Raw genomic sequence first — 22606 nt, 5'->3', positions numbered from 1 at the left:
TCTTTGCTGCAGTAGTGACTGAGTCACACACCTGCAACAAGCATGCAGCTAATCCAGTCTGACTTCAGTCAGAGCACCTGATCTACATGCTTGTTGAGGGGCTGTGGCTAAAAGTATTTGAGACACAGGATCAGCAGGAGAGTAAGGCAACTGGTATTATTTTAAAAGGAAAAATACATGTCCTTCTCAGTTTAGGTTCCCATTAAGGGTGTCACAGTCATATGACATGTTTTCTTTGTAAGGTGCGTATGCATGGGTGCTTAAAAGTAATAAATGCTGATTAACTTTTGCTCTCTCTCTCTCTGTATGTATATATATATATATATATATATATATATATATATATATATATATATATATAAATAATTTTTTTTTTCATTTTTGCATGGTTAGAGTAGGACTCACCAGATTGTGGACACTTTGGCGCAGTTGGTGAGCTTAAGCGCGTTAAAGCGTAACCAAGAGCCCCTGTCCTGTTGTGTGCTGCAGCCCCTCTGTATTTATATATTTCTTATGGAGACTGGGGATCTCCAGTGCTGTGTGCATGCTTTGCATAAAATTGCATAAAATTTGGTTTGTGCTGCTCATCCCTTGGTATTTATTTATAATTTCCCCCCTGTGAGTGTGCATAACCACGCCCACCTCTAGCACAGTTAGGCATATAAATGAGCGGATTGCACATGTCCAGAGAGTTAATTTGGTAACTAGTAAAAGGTGAGGTGTTTTCAATTTCCTTTTCTCCCACTTAATGGACTCTTGGATTTTTGGTTTAGTTCCCACTAGACTGCCAATAAATTGGGGACACTTTGGCGCAGTTGGTGAGCTTAAGCGTGTTAAAGCGTAACCAAGAGCCCCTGTCACTGTTTTCCTGTTGTGTGCATCAGCCCCTCTGTGTATATATATATATATATTTATTACTATTAGAAAAAAAAATGATGTTTGATTTTCTGGAGCTGCATCTACTGATTTGGCAATTTTGTATCTAGGAAAATAATCTTTACAATATGGCTGTGTATTAGGATCAACAACCCCCAGCTAGTAATTGGGGCTTCAATTTCAATAGCCAGGTCAATAAGACAAGGCTGCTGCTAAGTTAAAGCACACCTGAAGAGAGAGGGATATGGAGGCTGACATGTTTATTTCCTTTTAAAACACTGTTCATTGCCTGGCTATTCTGCTGATCCTCTGCCATAACATTTTTGGCCATAAACCCTGAACAAGAATGCAGATCAGGTGCTGTGACTGAAGTGTGACTGGATTGGCCACATGCTTGTTTCAGGTGTGTAATTCAAACACTACTGCAGCCAAAGGGATCTGCAGGATGCCAGGCAACTGGTATTGTTTAAAAGGCGATAAGTATGGCAGCCTCCATATACTTCTCGCTTCAGTTGTCCTTTAAAGAACGGAATGAGCTTCAATTCTGACTTAAAATTGATATAATCAAGCCCCAAAGCTGTTGTTTAATTATGTGGCGAGCTGGTTACTTAACCAGCAGCTTTGGGGCTTTATTGGCACTGGGTCAAGTGGAAATGTGCATGGACATCTAGAAACGAACCTACACCTAAGGACCTGCTTACTGAAGCCATTAAGGGTTTTATGCTTACAAAACTTACAAGTCATACCAGAAAGTAGACTTCCAAAAATTGGAAACTGAATAGATACAATACTGTATAAACGCTTTGGGCATTTGTGTTGAATGCTATAAAGTGATGCTTCTTTTTAATAAGTAAAGCAATTAACAATATTATCAATCAACAATCAACAACCTAAATTCGTGAAAAAAAAAAGCTATCAATATTTGATAGAACCACCCTTTTCCTTTAAAACAGCATAATTTCTACTGCATTTTTTAGGGTCCTTTCACACTGAATCTGTTGCGTCCTGTTGCAACGGACAATATTATCACATCAAAATTTGTTTATAAAAATGCTGTATAACATACATTGTTGTCAGTAAGGGACTGCGTTAGAAAACAGAAAATAATTTGGGCTGTAATGGAGGACCTTACAAAAACCTTTGGCATCCTTTAAAGTGAACCCAAGGTGAAAATAAACTGATGACATTTAAAAAAAAAAAGACTTTTTAAGATATCCAATGGTTTTATTTTATATATAAACATTCATAAAGTAGATTAAATGTTTTATCGTCTCTGCTCAATGGGAGTCTATTAAGTGTCCCAGAGTTAAAATACATGCAGCTTGATTCACTAACCGGCGCTAAACCGGTTAGTGAGCCTAAACACATAGTGGGTGCAAACCACAGAATTAAGTGGTTTGCACCCATATATCGCGCACAGCCCAGGGCAGTGCGTGCGCAGCCGGTAATAGTGCACGGTGCGACGATAACGTTGTACCCGCTGCCCTGTTAACGCCGCACCCAGTGCGACGTTAACAGGGCAGCGGGTGCGACATTATCGTCGCACCGCGCACTATTACTGGCTGCGAGCGCACTGCCCTGGGCTGTGCACGATGTAGCTTTGCTGGCCTATTAGTGCCCACAAAGCTACTTATGGGGCACTAAGTGGCTGTTCACTCCGACGCTATCACTTAGCACCAGTTAGTAAATAAAGCCCATGTACTATTGACCTTTTTGTATCGTTCTTCTGCCCTAAGAAGTTGTATTCTTCCAGAAAAACTTGTATGGCTGTAATTTGCCTATTAGTGAGGTTTACTATATTTCTGACAAGGTACCGACAGGACAGAATAAAAAAAAAGAAACAGCCTGGTTATTAATATGTCTTGCACTGCACATACACATTGCCTTAGGTACACTTTAAGTGTTGGTGTATAATGAGGCAAATGAAGACACGTTCACTTTATTTTTACTGGTGTATCTGGTACATTATCTAGCTCTACATAACCTAGGGCTGAGGCCACTGATGTCCTTCCAATGACAGTCAGGGGGCATTTGTCATGTGCCATTGCTACTGATTTCATGTGATGCTTGCCTTGTTTTACATCATATACATTCCTGTTGGCAATCTCTTTACATTGTCTTAGTTGTTCTTAATTAGTGTTCAGCAAGCAAAACTGCTGGTAAAATTCTGCTAATTACTATTCATTTTGCTAACTGCAATTTCGCTTTCTTTAGTTCTGAGTAGTGAGGTTGAACGTTAGACCCTCTATTCCCTTTTAATGTATGTTTCTGTCCCCATTGGGTAGATACTGACTTTGTCAAATGGTACTGCGGAACAAAGTGAGAATTTTCTAAAAAATACATTTGCCACTGTAAAAGACAATGGGGATAATTTTACCAATGGGCACGCTTGTTTCTGGGCATACATTCACTGAGCACATAATTAGGAACACCTGTACACTTGCTTATCCATGCAAGTATCTAATCAGCTAACCTGTGGTGGCAGCACTGTGCATAAAATCATGCAGCTTAGTGCTCACATCAAACACCAAAATATAATCTTACTGAACTGACCGTGGGAAGATTGTTGGTTTTACACTGGCTGGTTTGAGTACCAACTGTGGCACTCTGAAAAGAATCTTGGAATGCAAAACACATTGAAGCATAGTACCCCAATCATGTCAGCCAAGACCAGAAAGCTGAATTTCCATAGACACAGGCTCACCAAAACTGTACAGATGGAAGACTGAAAAACATCAGCTGATCTATGGAATCTTGATTTGGCATCAACATCCAAAATCCATTGTGGCCTTGTGCAAACAGCCCATGCTGCTGGTGGTTTGGGATATGGTAGGAGAGGAGATTTGTACAATGATTGTGGAGCTGACAAATATACAGACATTTCAATGCAATCACCAAGGTGAACTAGAAGCTCAAATTTTTATAGAAACTTGAAGTATCTATGCTATTTTGAGGGCAAAATTGTGGTGATGGTATCAGTATGGTGTTCATTATAAAGTACTAAGTAAATGTGTATCACTGAAGAGATTCCCCTGGTACTTTAAGATTTCCTCTTCACTCACTCTTGCAGTGTCTCTTTAGAGAATAGGAATGGCAAACCTCTCCTGCAGGAGACATGACCACCAGAAAAAACTAAACATACTATAGGTTCTTATTTCCCTCTAATCTTTCCAATCAAGTACTCCGGATTTTTAAAAATTGGTATTTCTCTTCTCGTGAATGGAAATTTAAATGGACAACCTTGTTGCCAAACCATCAGCTTTTCATTACTCGTTTTATTTATAATAAACCAAAACAAATGAGTTTGCCATTGCATAGAGTCAGTATGTTTTCTATGAAGCAGTTCTTTTTAGTCTCTCCTACAGGATACATGACACAAAAGTGCACAGATGACTTTCAGCGGAACGTGTCAGTATAGAAATATGGGAGTTGCCATAACAGATTCGCTCTTTTAAAAACCTACTACAAATAATGAAATCCCTGCTAAGCTGTGTAACATTGCCATACAGCTCTCACCCTCCACAGTAACAACCTTCAGGAGATCAAAAATATGATGGCTACTATTCTCTGGATTATCTGTTCTCTGTTCACATCTCAGGACTATATGAACTCTCTGCTCCTGGTGTCACCTCAGGTAGTCCTAGTTGTCACACTCTATCATCTAAATGTATATTCATTCTATAACAGCCAAGAGGAGAAGTCACTGGAAGTAGAAGAGGTGGTGCTGGCCTGAGTTGTGGGGTAATACTGCGAATATGATGACGGGCAGACCTTGCCCTTCCGAACTCTGGATAGATGCTACAGAAGAAGATGAAAGCCATGTAGCAGAGCTATGCATTTTGCCACTGGCCCAACAAACTATTCTCTTGATTCGAAGGCCTTTAGAAACTTCTCAGAGCTCCGTCTGTCACTGTCTGCATGATTGTTTAGGTCAGTAATAATAATAATATTAATAAATAATAATAATAATAAAGTAATGGCAGATCTCATATTTCTTTCTAATGCTATTAAGTAAAGGTTAATTAATCAGTTATATACATTAAAATAATCAATAAATAGGCTATTAGTGTTGTACACATGTAGTCCTTAACATGACCTTCAGAGATACTGAGATTTTAAACAAGCCTCATAGTGGCAGTGACAGGCAGCCTGCTGAACCCAATGGAGAATCAAGTAGTATTTACAGTAAGATACTCAGCTAAAATCAGTAAGGCCTGGTTCACTCTAGGATTGCAAAACATGATTTCAATTTTGCAGCAAGAATATTTGCAGATTTTTCAGTGATTACTCTTTGCAATCCTCGTTCAAGAGAATGAGAATCGCATCAAAATAGACTTCAAAATGCTGCATGCATCGCGTTTGCAATGCATACACATTGCAGGTCCTGCAGTGAAGAATGATCTCATAGGTTTGTCATAACTGGCGATCAGCAAAACACTGAAACACTCCTCAAATGTGCCCAAGTGTGAACCAGCCCTAATGCAAGTCTACAGCATTTTTTATCAAAACCTTACTTTCGAACAGTTGAAAGTGTAAGTACAATCTTAAGCTTACTCTAAAGAGCTATCCAAAAGCAAGCTGGCTTTTAAAGTCACAATAAAGGTGTTAAGTGTTGGATTATATCATATTGTTGACCATTTGCCCACTGTCCCCCATGTCACATTACATTATACGACCTTGGAACAAATATCTCACCTTTGGAGGCCAGTCGGACACAGCTGATCTTGGTCTCCTGTAAAATTGGAGGAAACAAGAATATTAGAGTCAGCTTATTAATCCATTTCATATGCAACATAAAAGGCAGTTCCCACGGTGAACAGTCTCTGCTACAGTGAGCATTTGGATTAGCTTTTGAGTAAACAGAAATGTTATTGGAAAGGGGAGAGCTGTTCACTTGATCTTTCATTCCACGTAATTACCTGGTGCTTGTACTTTCACACCACACCATGACAATTTGCAGCTCCCAAGTTCTCATTCTCAGAAGCGGAAAAACATATGTTAGTGGGATAGACTGTGCTCTGCTGGGAAATGGAGACAACAGCGGGACAGTGGACCAGATGTTTATATGGGCTCTGTGATGGTTTGGTCCCATCAAGCAGAACAATGGCATTATAACCTGTTTTAGATAGGTATGCTAAGTAGCAACCATTCTGGTTATTAGTTTCTTCAAAATAAAATGTAAACCTTTATATGGTTGCAAAACGGATAAATTATATATTTTTATCTGTGTTGAAAAATACTTTATAAATATTTCACGGAAGGTTAAGTGCATTGATACACTTATCTACTCAGATGTTCTTTTACTGAAAATTCTGGGCTGACTGTGAGTCTAGATTTACTATCTGAAATTAAGGTGGCCATAACTAATCCATTTTCCCAGATTAAATCACTGTCCCATCGATGCCCCAATATAGCCAAACCCATCATGATTGTGATCGATTTCAGCGGGAAATTATTGATTGGTCTGAACAGAAAATCTAGCTCGAAATGGGGTGGGAGCATGGTGATAGGCATTGGTCCAGGGCCCTATAGCTAGTGAGGGGCGTCTCCCCATAATTAATAGTGCTTCCCAGAAGCCCCTGCAGAGTATTTGCTGCTGCAAACCGCACTCACCACTCACCTGACTGTCCGGCCCACTCCTTCCTGTGGCCTTCCGACCCTATGCCTGAATAGTGGCGCATGTTTTCTGTGACCTGGCGGTATGCTATGTGAGTATGCACATGCCGCCGGGTCATGGAGAACAGGTGCTGGTGTTCAAGGATGAAAATGGAAGGACACAGGAGGGAGCGTGACAGGGGGATAGGTGAATTTGTACCATTACTGCAAGTACTTTGCAGGTTCCCAGGAGGAGCACTGTAAATGGAAGGGAGTAGAGACCTTGGGGTCCACCAGCCAGCTCTGCAGAACTCCCATCATTTTTTATTGGATTTCAAGATGAAACCTTTTAAAAATATATCTGCAGTGTGTGGCAGGAAAAGATCCATCTCTGATCAGATTTCTATCACAGAAGGATCTATCGTTTGGGCTTGTTGGATGGCCATCTACTAATGTATGACCACCTTAACAAGGAAAAGAACTTCCTAAACATACTCCTTCCTGTACCTCACTGCTGTGAGTGTTGGCATTTAGAGCTTGCCCATACTACCAAGGGAACATTAATTGTTTGCCTTAATAAGTGACCCTGTGGTGGTCTGGGAAGATCGACTTGATAGGTGGACTTTTCCTGAAAAAAAAATGATTTCATAACATAGTGCTGGCTCAGTCTGCATGACTTCTACTAGCATCTAAACACTATGTAGGAGAGGACTTTTTTTTAAAAAAAAATACACTTTACAACATGTTCTGGGGGTCAAATACACTTCATCAGGTAAAATTCCAGTTGGCTTATACAAAAACACACCTCACAGTATCTGAACATATACAGGTAGATGAGAACTGTCAGACATATACAGCATTGGAAAACAAGTCTAATGGATCTGACTTTTCAGGGGTACGTGTTAAAAGATTCACTCTCAACATAAGCTAAATGTAATTTTGGCTTCTTAGAACAGTACATTGCAATAATTCTGCTATAAGTGAACAACTGTGGCTTCCCATAATACATCACTCCCAAATATGCAAATCATGCCCTTAAAAGCAAGGCGGCACATCCAGAACCGCTGGTGTGTGAGCCTATCACTATAGAGGGCTTTTTGGTTTCTTTAAGCCCTTTATACCTTACATTCCTCTCAACATAAGATGACAATGCAGAAAGTATAAATAAATAGCTTTATAAGCTATATAATCCCCCATCATGTTCTGTTATGATTGATGCTGTCATAGCACGTCACCAGTGCCACTCTCACAAGTTCAGTTCAGAGCCAACCACAACATGGCAGAAAAGTTGGCAATACCTGAGCTACAGAATCACAAGCTCAGAATCGGACGCTCCGTGATCACGAAGTTATAAAAAGACTGTCACGAAGGACTGTCAAGTTTAAACAAACAAACAGCCCTGGGAGGACAAGCAGCACACATTTCTATAATAAACATTGAAGCTTGACTGGTGTGTACCTTTAATAGAAAAATTAATGGGCTTAAACACAGACATAGATGGCATGTGTTATTTTGTTTCAGGCCTCATTAGCTTGTGTTCATGGGCGAAAGCTAGGAAGATTAGTCGCACCACAGACACATATCCTGAGCTGCTGTCATGCCTCTGACAAGTGTAACATTGCACTTCCCATATGATGCACTGGCTGCATAATATACATATATATTATATACTCACACACTGTGAGACGCTGGGTCCTGCACCTGAAGCCAGCTCTATAAATATCTGTGACAGGTAAATGTATACACTTGCTTTTTGCTATTATGTTTGGCCTGCTATTCAACAAAGAGTGACATGTCAGTTACACTGTGCTAATACAAACTGTCGGTACTACCTATTGAATAACAGGCCGCAAGGTGTAAAAATGGGCTGCAACTCATATCGGCTAATGAGATGACTGTAATTATATTCCACGGAGGTGCAGAACTGACAGCTATAATCAGATCGTTAATATATTTTTTTTCATTAAATCACGTTTGTAAAAGCTACATTTTCATATTGAAGATGTCACAGCCAGGCCCATTTAATAAAGGGAGAGAAAATTGACAGTGTGAAAAGTAAAGTTACCCATAGCAACAAATTAAAAGTCATTTTTATTGCAGAGGCATATCATTGTTGCTCTGTGCACTACCTTGCTTTATAGATATTGAGCTGTTGATTATGTATGTGTAAGGAGGTAATATGTATGCTTGTATCTGTGAAGAGAATTTCCCACAGAGGAGGACATGCTGAAAGCACTGTAAATGGTGCTGGGCACTGTCCACAGAGGAAGAGGTGCTGAAAACTCACATAAGTACTATTAGGAACAGTGCACAGAGGAAGAGGCGCTGACAGCCATAGAAATATACTTCAGCATTGTCCACAGAGGAAGAGGCACTGACGGCCATAGAAATATACTTCAGCATTGTCCACAGAGGTGTTGTAAACTCATAAGTATTGTTCAGGACAGTCAACAGACGAAGTGGTACAGAAAGCACTAGAACAGGGGTAGGGAACCTATAGCTCGGGAGCCAGATATGGCTCTTTTGATGACTACATCTGGCTCACATACAAATAAGTAAGAGTTGATTCACTAAGCTACACTGCTCAAGCAGCACAGTTTCATGTGGCAGCGCAAATACAATTTTTAAAGTAGGCACGCTACTGCTGTAGCATGCACTACTAACTTACTCGCGCTCCCCCCAAAACGAATGGCTGCTCCAATCGTTCAACTCTGGACCCCGTCAGGTGCAGTGACTTTGTAGGTTGAGATCCCCGCACTTTGATTGGCCCAATAGGCTGCCTGTTACTTGACAGGCAGCCTATTGGGCCAAAGTGCAGGGATCTCTTCCTACAAAGTAAATCAACCCTCAAATCAGCTAGCTAATTGTACAAGCTGTTAGTTGGTATTTCTCCTGTTGGGCCCTCAGGGAAATTGCTGATGTTGCTGAATCCAAATAGAAGCTGTAGACGTGTCTGACACTTCCACCGCCCGGCAGATCAACTGTATACACATCACCATGGCAACGGGGCAACATTGCCCTGTATGGCTCTCACAGAATTACATTTTAAAATATGTGGCGTGTATGGCTCTCTCAGCCAAAAAGGTTCCTGACTAGAGATGTCGCGAACCTCCGATTTTCGGTTTGCGAACCTTCGCGGAAAGTTCGGTTCGCGTAAAAGTTCGCAAACCGCAATAGACTTCAATGGGAAGGCGAACTTTGAAAAATAGAAAAAATTATGCTGGCCACAAAAGTGATGGAAAAGATGTTTCAAGGGGTCTAACACCTGGAGGGGGGCATGGTGGAGTGGGATACATGCCCAAAGTCCCGGGGAAAAATCTGGATTTAACGCAAAGCAGCGTTTTAAGGGCAGAAATCACATTGAATGCCAAATTGCAGGCCTAAAGTGCTTGCAAACATCTTGCATGGGTATACATCAATCAGGGAGTGTAATTAGAGTTCTGCTTCACACTGACACACCAAACTCACTGAGTAACGCATCGCAAACAGCTGTTTGCGTAGTGACGGCCGTGCTGGACTGGTGCGCAACATGGCCAGAGTGTAGGCCGTGGTGTTTTTCAAGACTATATGGTCGCCGGGCTGTGGTAGTTCAATGATAGAACAACAGTGACTGTTCAGCTGATCAAATTTGGTCTGACCACAATGAAGCAACGACCTTATTATCTTTTGTGTGCCACCCCCACCTGAGACACTCAAATAGCCGGCGGTCGTTGCTTCATTGTGATACGCAAGCCCCTTCACCGCGGCAAGGTAATGATCACGAAGGGGGATGGGCACATGTACATGCCTTTTGTTTTTTTGTTGCAGTCGCCCGCAGTGCAGCCAGAAAAATTAGCCAGGCATGTACACGCACCAGAAAAATTAGTGTAGTGGCCGCTGCTAGCAGCGGCCTTAAAAATTCAGGAATCCGCCTAGAGTCCTGGACCCTGTTGGTGGTGGTGGAGAAGGCAAGCGGCCTGCAGGCAGAGATGCTGTGTGTGGGGACTGACTTAGTCTTCGGTCGTGCAGTAGCCCTCCGGGATCCATTCCTCATTTATTTTGATAAAGGTCAGGTACTGAACACTGTCGTGACTTAGGCGATTCTCTTCTCAGTAACTATGCCTCCAGCTGCACTGAAGGTCCTTTCTGACAGGACGCTTGCGGCAGGGCAAGAGAGAAGTTGTATGGCAAACTGGGACAGCTCTGGCCACAGGTCAAGCCTGCGCAACCAGTAGTCCAAGGGTTCATCGTCGCTTTTCGCAGTGTCTACATCCACACTCAAGGCCAGGTAGTCGGCTACCTGTCGGTCCAGGCGTTAGTGGAGGGTGGATCCGGAAGGACTATGGCGAGGAGTTGGACTAAAGAACGTCCGCATGTCCGACATCACCCTGAGATCGCTGGAGCGTCCTGTCCTTGCCTGCGTGGACTTGGGAGGAGGAGGGTTACTGCCAGTGGTACCTTCATTGCGTTGTGCAGCCACATCACCCTTAAACGCATTGTAAAGCATCATCGACAGCTTGTTCTGCAAGTGCTGCATCCTTTCCGCCTTGTGTTGAGTTGGTAACAGGTCCGCCACTTTGCGCCTGTACCGAGGGTCTAGTAGCGTGGCCACCCAGTACAGGTCCATTCGCCTTGAGTTTTTTGATACGGGGGTCCCTCAACAGGCTGGACAACATGAAAGAGGACATCTGCACAAAGCTGGATGCAGACGTACTCTCCATCTCCTCTTGCTCTTCCTCAGTGATGGGATGCACCTCCTCTTCCTCCCCCCAGCCACGAACAATACCACGGGAACGTGGAGCAGCAGAAGCCTCTTGTGACGGCTGCCGCGGTTGTTCTTCTTCCGCCACCTCTTCCTCCTCCACAGAAACACCTTCCTCATCATCACCATCATCAGAGTCTGACTCCTCTCCTTCCCCACACGACTCCTCTTCTTCCTCCTCCTCCTCCTACCCCCTCTGTGCTGCCGCAGGTGTTGTGGGAACATCGGGTTCGGGTGTAAATGGCTTCCACGACTCCTGCTGCCGTAACTCTTTTCGTTCACGCTCCTCCACAGCTGTATCCACCACTCTACGCACAGCACGCTCCAGGAAGTAGGCGTAGGGGATCAAGTCGCTGATGGTGCCCTCATCGCGACTCACCAGTTTGGTCACCTCCTCAAAGGGCTCCATGACCCTGCATGCATTGCGCATAAGTGTCCAGTTGTTGGGCCACAACATCCCCATCCTCCCAGATTGTGTCCTTGTACTGTAATGATACAGGTACTGGGTGACAGCTTTCTCCTGGTTTAGCAGGTGAGAGAACATCAGCAGGGTGGAATTCCAGCGAGTCGGGCTATCGCAAATCAGGCATCTCACTGGCAAGTTGTTTCTACGCTGAATGTCCGCAAAGCGTGCCATGGCCTTGTAAGAGCGCCTGAAATGCCCACACAACTTCCTGGCCTGCTTCAGGACGTCCTCTAAGCCTGGGTACTTGGACACAAATCTTTGCACGACCAGATTCAGCACATGTGCCATGCAGGGTATGTGTGTCAGCTTTCCCAAATTCAACGCAGCAATGAGATTGCTGCCGTTGTCACACACCACGTTGCCGATCTCAAGCTTGTGCGGGGTCAGCCATTGCTCCACCTGTTTGTTAAGAGCAGCCAGGAGAGCTGCTCCAGTGTGACTCTCCGCTTTCAGGCAAGACATGTCTAACACTGCGTGACACCGTCGTACCTGGCATGCAGCATAGGCCCTGGGGTGCTGGGGCTGTGTAGCTGGAGAGGAGATCGCGGCACCAGCCAAGGAGGAGGAGGAGGATGACGACAGCGAAGTGGTGGTAGCAGGTGGAGAGGAGGTGGCTGGAGGCCTGCCTGCAAGCCGTGGAGGTATGACAAGTAGGTCCGCTGCGCAGCCACGTACTCCCTGCTTGCTGCCATCGGTCACCAGGTTGACCCAATGGGCTGTGTATGTAATGTAGTGGCCCTGCCCGTGCTTGGCAGACCAGGCATCCGTGGTCAGGTGGACCCTTGACCCAACGCTGTGTGCCAGAGATGACACCACTTGCCACTCAACTGCACGGTACAGTTTGGTTATGGCCTTTTGTGAAAAATAATTGCAGCCTGGTATCTTCCACTGCGGTGTACCAATGGCCACAAACTTACGGAAAGCCTCCGACTCCACCAGCTTGTATGGTAATAGCTGGCGAGCTAATAGTTCCGCCACGCCAGCTGTCAGACGCCGGGCAAGAGGGTGACTGGCAGACATTTGCTTCTTACGCTCAAATACTTCCTTCACGGACAGCTGGGTACTGCTGTGTGCAGAGGAGAAGGAACCGCTGAAGGGAAGAGGCGGTGTGGAGGAGAGTGGCTGTGAAGGTGCAAGGGAGAAAGTGGATGAAGACAATGCACCTCAAGGAGGAAGAGGAGAAAGATGGTGGCTTGTCTTTTAAGGGGTGCTGCTTTTCCTCAGGTGTTCTTGCCATAGCGGTTTGTGCCTTCTCTCCAGGTGCCTTCGTAAGGCACTTGTCCCTACGTGAGAGTTGGCCTTTCCACGGCTCAATTTTTGCTGGCAGAGACAACAGATGGCTTTGCTCCGATCTGAGACACACACGTGAAAAAATTTCCAAACCGCTGAGCCCCCCTGGGGTGATGGCGCTACGGTGGCATCAGCAGCTGAGGTTGAAGGGCATGTTGGCTGGCTGGCCATAGCTGGCGATACATGGCACCGGACACTGCCCCCAGCTGTTTCTGCGGACGAGCTCCCTCTGCTTCTATCATGGAGTCGTCTCCTCCTACTCCTCTCTGACTCCTCCTCTGAACTGTCCCCCTGGTCATCTCCTCTACCGGGAACATATGTGGTATCCGTATAATCGTCATCATAATCCTCCTGGCCAGCTTCGCTTTCCTCAGACACCTCCTCAACTGCACCAACTTCAGGTGGTTCATCATCCACCTCCTCACATGTTACGTCCATACTATCGCCACCTAACTCAGACGTATGAGGTGGTGTACCTGCGCCTTCTTCTTGTTGTCGCAGTAGTGGGTGTGAATCAGTGATTTCACCACCACCACCAAATAACTCCTGCGAAGTGTCAAATGCAGCGGATGTGGTGCTTGTTGTAGCGCTGGTGGCTGCGGGAGATGAGGTGTTCTGTGTTAAATAGTCAAGAACGTCCTGATCTTGGGAAGTGATGGCACGTGCCTTCTTCTGAGCACTGTATTTTGGGCCAGGTCCGCACTAAATCACAGCAACACCACCTCGCACAGACCTGCCGGTGCCTGGTGGCCTTCCTCTGGGTCTGCCTCTACCTCTTCCTATACCTGGATTGTCCATTTTGTCCATTCCGGGGGGGGGGGGGTGCTAGGTATATGCAGTGAGCTGGGTTCACTCAACACAACAGGTAGTTAGATGCAGTGAGCTGGGTTCACTGAACAGTAAAGGTACTTAGATGCAGTGAGGTGGGTTCACTGAACAATAAAGGTACTTAGATGCAGTGAGCTGGGTTCACTGAACAATAAAGGTCCTTAGATGCATTGAGCTGGGTTCAATGAACACAACAGGTAGTAAGATGCAGTGAGCTGGGTTCACTGAACAGTAAAGGTACTTAGATGCAGTGAGCTGGGTTCAATGAACACAACAGGTAGTAAGATGCAGTGAGGTGGGTTCACTGAACACAACAGGTAGTAAGATGCAGTGAGGTGGGTTCACTGAACAATAAAGGTACTTAGATGCAGTGAGCTGGGTTCACTGAACAATAAAGGTACTTAGATGCAGTGAGCTGGGTTCAAGGAACACAACAGGTAGTAAGATGCAGTGAGCTGGGTTCAATGAACACAACAGGTAGTAAGATGCAGTGAGCTGGGTTCACTGAACAATAAAGGTACTTAGATGCAGTGAGCTGGGTTCAATGAACACAACAGGTAGTAAGATGCAGTGAGCTGGGTTCACTGAACAGTAAAGGTACTTAGATGCAGTGAGCTGGGTTAAATGAACACAACAGGTAGTAAGATGCAGTGAGCTGGGTTCACTGAACAGTAAAGATACTTAGATGCAGTGAGCTGGGTTCACTGAACACAACAGGTAGTAAGATGCAGTGAGGTGGGTTCACTGAACAATAAAGGTACTTAGATGCAGTGAGGTGGGTTCACTGAACAATAAAGGTACTTAGATGCAGTGAGCTGGGTTTACTGAACAATAAAGGTACTTAGATGCAGTGAGCTGGGTTCACTGAACACAACAGGTAGTAAGATGCAGTGAGCTGGGTTCAATGAACAGTAAAGGTACTTAGATGCAGTGAGCTGGGTTCACTGAACACAACAGGTAGTAAGATGCAGTGAGGTGGGTTCACTGAACAATAAAGGTACTAAGATGCAGTGAGGTGGGTTCACTGAACAATAAAGGTACGTAGATGCAGTGAGCTGGGTTCACTGAACAATAAAGGTACTTAGATGCAGTGAGCTGGGTTCACTGAACACAACAGGTAGTAAGATGCAGTGAGGTGGGTTCACTGAACAATAAAGGTACTTAGATGCAATCACAAGTAAGACCGGCACCACTGGAGATGAATAGTATCAATAAGCTCTTTTAATCACACAAACATGGCTTCAGCAAGACAGACGCTGTTTCGGGCATAGCCCTTTCTCAAATTGCAATAGCCTACAAATAACACCACTACATGTGTCCTTAAGTATCCCTCCCCCACTAAAAACACCAATCGGTGTCCTGCTGGGCGGGGTGTAGCATGGCGGACCTGATGGGGAACAGACAACTTAATATGCAAATCACATTGGGGAGACATAACTTCCATTTACCTGTCACCTGTAGCGAACTAGGCTGTGGACTGGGCGCACGCATAGTATCAAGCTGCTGAGCCCGATTGTGTACACTCAGGCTTGTTGCCTAGTGACCATCGGACTCTGCGTGCTAAGTGGAGGTTTCTTCCGGTTGTTCCGGAAGTTCGGGCCTTTTGATGGAGCGCAGTGTTGCGCTCCATCGATACGCATGGTGCCTGCCCCCTGCGTGCTGCCGCTGCTTGATGGATGCGGCGCACGGGGAGGAGGGGTGATGGCGTAGTTGGAGGAGGATGCCGGCTCCCATTGCGCGTGTCTTGATTGTCGTTCGCTACAGGTGACAGGTAAATGGAAGTTATGTCTCCCCAATGTGATTTGCATATTAAGTTGTCTGTTCCCCATCAGGTCCGCCATGCTACACCCCGCCCAGCAGGACACCGATTGGTGTTTTTAGTGGGGGAGGGATACTTAAGGACACATGTAGTGGTGTTATTTGTAGGCTATTGCAATTTGAGAAAGGGCTATGCCCGAAACAGCGTCTGTCTTGCTGAAGCCATGTTTGTGTGATTAAAAGAGCTTATTGATACTATTCATCTCCAGTGGTGCCGGTCTTACTTGTGATTGGACTGTTGTTGGTCTCTAATGGCACAGAGGCCTTGACCGTGGCACACGTCAAGTTTACCTCATTATTGGTGCTCCTCCTGAAAGTTTTTGTTCAGGTACTTAGATGCAGTGAGCTGGGATCACTGAACAATAAAGGTACTTAGATGCCGTGAGCTGGGTTCACTGAACAATAAAGGTATTTAGATGCAGTGAGGTGGGTTCACTGAACAATAAAGGTACTTAGATGCAGTGAGCTGGGTTCACTGAACAATAAAGGTACTTAGATGCAGTGAGCTGGGTTCACTGAACACAACAGGTAGTAAGATGCAGTGAGCTGGGTTCACTGAACAGTAAAGGTAATTAGATGCAGTGAGGTGGGTTCACTCAACACAACAGGTAGTTAGATGCAGTGAGCTGGGTTCACTGAACAGTAAAGGTACTTAGATGCAGTGAGCTGGGTTCACTGAACACAACAGGTAGTTGGATGCAGTGAGCTGGGTTCACTGAACAATAAAGGTACTTAGATGCAGTGAGCTGGGTTCAATGAACACAACAGGTAGTAAGATGCAGTGAGCTGGGTTCACTGAACAATAAAGGTACTTAGATGCAGTGAGGTGGGTTCACTGAACAATAAAGGTACGTAGATGCAGTGAGCTGGGTTCACTGAACAATAAAGGTACGTAGATGCAGTGAGCTGGGTTCACTGAACAATAAAGGTACTTAGATGCAGTGAGCTGGGTTCACTGAACACAACAGGTAGTTAGATGCAGTGAGCTGGGTTCACTGAACAGTAAAGGTACCTAGATGCAGTGAGCTGTGTTCACTGAACACAACAGGTAGTAAGATGCAGTGAGCTGGGTTCACTGAACAGTAAAGGTACTTAGATGCAGTGAGGTGGGTTCACTCAACACAACAGGTAGTTAGATGCAGTGAGCTGGGTTCACTGAACAGTAAAGGTACTTAGATGCAGTGAGCTAGGTTCACTGAACAATAAAGGTACTTAGATGCAGTGAGGTGGGTTCACTGAACACAACCAGTAGTTAGATGCAGTGAGCTGGGTTCACTCAACACAAAGCTAGGTATATGCAGTGATGAGGTGGGTTAAGTAAACACAACAGGTACTGGGTATATGCAGTACTGGGCAGTACAATGTGCAGCTCCCTGTCACACACACAGGTAGTCACTGAATGTGCTGGGCTGCTGGCAGTGGCACAAACACTATGAATTAGCAAGGCTGTGCATGCAACAAAAGTGTCAGTTTGACACACAGAAAAAAAAAAGTACAGGATGAGCTCTGAAAAGAGCTATTGAGGGGTGCTATAAAAGCAATAACAATCAGCCAGGAGTAAGCTAAGCAGCCAAGAACCTAACTAATCTGTCCCTAGAAGAACAAGTCTGCAGCAGCTGTCCCTAGTCTGTCTCTAGCAGGCACACGAGTGAGGCTAATGGCCGCCGCAGCCTGCCTCATATAAGGGAGGGTGGGGCTCCAGGGCTTAGTGTAGCCTGAATGGCTACAATGTGCCTGCTGACTGTGATGCAGAGGGTCAAAGTTGACCCTCATAGTGCATTATGGGGCGAATCGAACTTCCGCAAAAGTTCACCTGCTGCAGGCGAACGCGAACCCCCAAAGTTCGCCTGGAACCGTTCGCTGGCAAACCGTTCGGTATATCTCTATTCCTGACCCCTGCACTAGAATATACTTCAGCACCGTCCATAGAGGAATAGATACTGAAAGCTCTCAGAAGTAAAGTCCAGGATGGTGTTTACAGGAAATGGTGGCAAAAGTCCTATAAAAATGGCACTTTCCATAGAAGAGAAGACACTGAAAGACCTATACTGAGAGTGGAAGACAGGAGGGGGGGGGGGAGGTGCAGGGATTCAATGTATAATGGGAGCAACTGGGAGGCAAACACCAGTTGTAAAGATATGCGAGATGCAGCATTCACAGGACCCACAGATCTGGAATGTGCACCAGCCTCGGGAGGTAGATGATCTGAGCAACAAAAGAGAATAGAGGTTGGCACTAAATCAAAGATGCTTTATTCCTGTGTCAGCTGGTCCCAAACTGCATAATGGAAAGGATTTAGGAAGTGGGTGCCAGGGCCAAAAGACCAGCCAAGACGGCCATTTTCATGACGCACGTGTCTTTCTAGCACTGTAAAATAGCATATGTGCACTTGCATTTTGTGACCATCTCACACAGGAATAACACACACTGGATACAGTGCTGACCTTGTTTCTGATGTGTTATATATATTTTAACACTGCACCCCTCACAGAGGAAAAGGTGTTGACAACCCCCCCACCAAACTGAATATAGCACTTTCCACGGAAAATAGGGATAGAATGCTCATGTAAACACTGGTAATCACAGTCCATTCAGGAGAAGGTTCAGAAAGCATTAAAATTATGAAAATGTCCACAGAGGAGATAGAGAAAGCCAAAGAAATATGTTACTGTCCACAGAGGATGAGGTGCTGAAAGCTATAGAAACATGGCATTGTCCATAGAGGAAGAGGTGCAGAGAGTCCGATACATACAGGTAGTGCAGAATTATTAGGCAAAAGAGTATTTTGACCACATTATCCTCTTTATGCATGTTGTCTTACTCCAAGCTGTATAGGCTCGAAAGCCTACTACCAGTTAAGCATATTAGGTGATGTGCATCTCTGTAATGAGAAGGGGTGTGGTCTAATGACATCAACACCCTATATCAGGTGTGCATAATTATTAGGCAACTTCCTTTCCTTTGGCAAAATGGGTCAAAAGAAGGACTGACAGGCTCAGAAAAGTCAAAAAAAGTGAGATACCTTGCAGAGGGATGCAGCACTCTTAAAATTGCAAAGCTTCTGAAGCGTGATCATCGAACAATCAAGCGTTTCATTCAAAATAGTCAACAGGGTCGCAAGAAGCGTGTGGAAAAACCAAGCCGCAAAATAACTGCCCATGAACTGAGAAAAGTCAAGCGTGCAGCTGCCAAGATGCCACTTGCCACCAGTTTGGCCATATTTCAGAGCTGCAACATTACTGGAGTGCCCAAAAGCACAAGGTGTGCAATACTCAGAGACATGGCCAAGTTAAGAAAGGCTGAAAGACGACCACCACTGAACAAGACACACAAGCTCAAACGTCAAGACTGGGACAAGAAATATCGCAAGACTGATTTTTCGAAGGTTTTATGGACTGATGAAATGAGAGTGAGTATTTATGGGCCAGATGGATGGGCCCGTGGCTGGATTGGTAAAGGGCAGAGAGCTCCAGTCCGACTCAGACGCCAGCAAGGTGGAGGTGGAGTACTGGTTTGGGCTGGTATCATCAAAGATGAGCTTGTGGGGCCTTTTCGGGTTGAGGATGGAGTCAAGCTCAACTCCCAGTCCTACTGCCAGTTTCTGGAAGACACCTTCTTCAAGCAGTGGTACAGGAAGAAGTCTGCATCCTTCAAGAAAAACAGGATTTTCATGCAGGACAATGCTCCATCACACGCGTCCAAGTACTCAACAGCGTGGCTGGCAAGAAAGGGTATAAAAGAAGAAAAACTAATGACATGGTCTCCTTGTTCACCAGATCTGAACCCCATTGAGAACCTGTGGTCCATCATAAAATGTGAGATTTACAAGGAGGGAAAACAGTACACCTCTCTTAACAGTGTCTGGGAGGCTGTGGTTGCTGCTGCACGCAATGTTGATGGTGAACAGATCAAAACACTGACAGAATCCATGGAGGGCAGGCTTTTGAGTGTCCTTGCAAAGAAAGGTGGCTATATTGGTCATGGATTTGTTTTTGTTTTGTTTTTGCATGTCAGAAATCTATATTTGTGAATGTTGAGATGTTATATTGGTTTCACTGATAAAAATAAATAATTGAAATGGGTAAATATTTGTTTTTGGTATGTTGCCTAATAATTATGCACAGTAATAGTCACCTGCACACACAGATATCCCCCTAAAATAGCTAAAGCTAAAAACAAACTAAAAATTACTTTCAAAAATATTCAGCTTTGATATTAATGAGTTTTTTGGGTTCATTGAGAACATGGTTGTTGTTCAATAATAAAATTATTCCTCAAAAATACAACTTGCCTAATAATTCTGCACTCCCTGTATATCACTGTCCACAGAGGAGGAGGAGCTGAAAGCTATAGAAGCATGGCATTGTCCACAGAGGAGGAGGTGCAGAGAGCCAGATACATATATCACTGTCCACAGAGGAGGAGGAGGAGCTGAAAGCATTATATTTATGTAAACGTCCACAGAGGAGATGGAAAAACCAAAGGAATATGGTACTGTCCACACAGGATGAAGCACTGAAAGACAGACATAGAGAAACATAGAAATATAGTACTGCCACAAAGAATAAGGTTCTGAAAGCTATAAAAATATAGCACTGTCCACAGAGGTGGAGATGGAACAGTCCTCAGAGGAGGTGATGAAACCCTCAGAAATATGGTACTGCCACAAAGGATGAAGTTTTTAACTTTACAAAATATGGCATTGGCACAGAGGAGGAGATACTGTAAGCCATAAAAATATGGCACTGTCCACAGAGGAAGTGGTGCTGAAAGCCATAGAAATATGGCACTGCCACAAAGAATGATGTTCTGAAAGCCATAAAAATATGGCACTGTCCACAAAGGTGGAGACGGTACTGTCCAGGAGGTCCAGGAGATACTGACACACACACACACATATGTTACAGCCACAAAGGATGAGGTGTTTACATTTATAAAAAAATATGGCACTGCCCACAGAAGATGAGATACTGTAAGCCACAGAAATATGGCACTATCCACAGAGGTGATGCTGAAAGCCATAGAAATATGGCACTGTCCACAGAGGTGATGTTGAAAGATATAAAAATATGGCACTGTCCACAGAGGTGGTGCTGAAAGCCATAGAAAAATCTCACTGCCCACGGAGGATGTGCTGAAAGCCATAGAAATTTGGCACTGTCCAAATAGGTGGTGCTGAAAACCATAAAATATGTAACTGTCCATAGAGGAGGTGCTGAAAGCCATAGAAATATAACACCGTCCACAGAGGAGGTGCTGAAAGATATAGAAATATGGCACTGTCCACAGAGGAGGTGCTGAAAGCCATAGAAATATGACACTGTTCAGAGAGGAGAGGAGCGTTTCCTTTGCAACTATTTAGGCTGGAGTGGGTTCCAAGATGTCTCTCAGTGCATAACTGCTGAAATATGCAAATTATCTATTGTTGTCCCTGGAAGCTAGCCACACCTCCAGATCCGATGGAATGCAATGATGTGTCAGCTTGTTAAATATACATAGCCACAATAATCCAACATGCATACAGACTGTTTTGGATTTGCTCTATGGGATAGGACTTGGAACACCCAGAGTTACATGGCTTACAGCAGGTGTGCCCAACCTACGGCCCGCGGGCCATTTGTGGCCCGCGAGGCCTGTTTATGTGGCCCGCGGAGGTGTCCTGCAGAGGGAGAGGATCAGGTGAGGACAGAGGCTGCACGCGGAGGGAGAGGATCAGGGGGATTATATGAGGCTGCCCGCGGAGGGAGAGGATCGGGTGGATATAGGCTGAGGACGGAGGGAGAGGATCGGGTGGTATTGGTACAGAGTCTGTACTACAGACCGTTATCCTTGCATCGGCATTCGGCAACTAAGTAGTTGCGCGCATACACCCGAGTGTGCTGCGTATTCAGCCCCGGGTAGCGCTGGGATAGTTACAAAGCCTTCCTCATTGGTTATTGCAGGAACCTTCCTCCAATAGGAATCAGCCCACACAGAGCCGACAGCCCCCTCAGCCAGCACAGAAGCGACAGCCCCCTCAGCCAGCACAGAGCTGACAGCCCCCTCAGCCAGCACAGAGCCGACAGCCCCCTCAGCCAGCACAGAAGCGACAGCCCCCTCAGCCAGCACAGAGCTGACAGCCCCCTCAGGCCCACACAGAGCCCACAGCCCCCTCAGGCCCACACAGAGCCGACAGCCCCCTCAGCCAGCACAGAAGCGACAGCCCCCTCAGCCAGCACAGAAGCGACAGCCCCCTCAGCCAGCACAGAGCTGACAGCCCCCTCAGCCAGCACAGAAGCGACAGCCCCCTCAGCCAGCACAGAGCTGACAGCCCCCTCAGGCCCACACAGAGCCCACAGCCCCCTCAGGCCCACACAGAGCCCACAGCCCCCTCAGCCAGCACAGAGCCGACAGCCCCCTCAGCCAGCACAGAGCTGACAGCCCCCTCAGCCAGCACAGAGCTGACAGCCCCCTCAGGCCCACACAGAGCCGACAGCCCCCTCAGCCAGCACAGAGCCGACAGCCCCCTCAGCCAGCACAGAGCTGACAGCCCCCTCAGCCAGCACAGAGCCGACAGCCCCCTCAGCCAGCACAGAAGCGACAGCCCCCTCAGCCAGCACAGAGCTGACAGCCCCCTCAGGCCCACACAGAGCCCACAGCCCCCTCAGGCCCACACAGAGCCGACAGCCCCCTCAGCCAGCACAGAGCCGACAGCCCCCTCAGGCCCACACAGAGCCGACAGCCCCCTCAGCCAGCACACTACAGGCAGGCCACGTGTGAGTAATTAGGCCTCTGTTCCTCCTCAGCAGAGCTGACAGCCTCCTCAGCCAGCACACTACAGGCTGGACTCTGATACCATTGCTGCATTAATATCTGCCCTGTGCATACACCCAGGTACCGTACTGGACTCTTGATACCATTGCTGCATTAATATCTGCCCTGTGCATACACCCAGGTACCGTACTGGACTCTTGATACCATTGCTGCATTAATCTGCCTCTGCACATACACGG

At 45.7% G+C, this 22606-nt stretch overlaps 1 protein-coding gene across 12 annotated transcripts in view; it reads right to left on the bottom strand.

Moving 5' to 3' along the window:
- Positions 1-22606, bottom strand: part of PTPRT (protein tyrosine phosphatase receptor type T) — an 852204-nt gene that overhangs the window by 181798 nt on the left and 647800 nt on the right. For all 12 annotated transcript variants that reach the window (XM_068262870.1, XM_068262859.1, XM_068262860.1 and 9 more), the window contains exon 13: positions 5572-5608. In XM_068262870.1, the coding sequence (XP_068118971.1) occupies positions 5572-5608 (37 nt within the window). The remainder of the gene's footprint in view (positions 1-5571; positions 5609-22606) is intronic.

The sequence above is a fragment of the Hyperolius riggenbachi genome, chromosome 12 (genome assembly GCF_040937935.1).
Source record: "Hyperolius riggenbachi isolate aHypRig1 chromosome 12, aHypRig1.pri, whole genome shotgun sequence".
Lineage (NCBI taxonomy): Eukaryota > Metazoa > Chordata > Amphibia > Anura > Hyperoliidae > Hyperolius > Hyperolius riggenbachi.
This window is presented reverse-complemented; position numbering and strand designations above follow the sequence as displayed.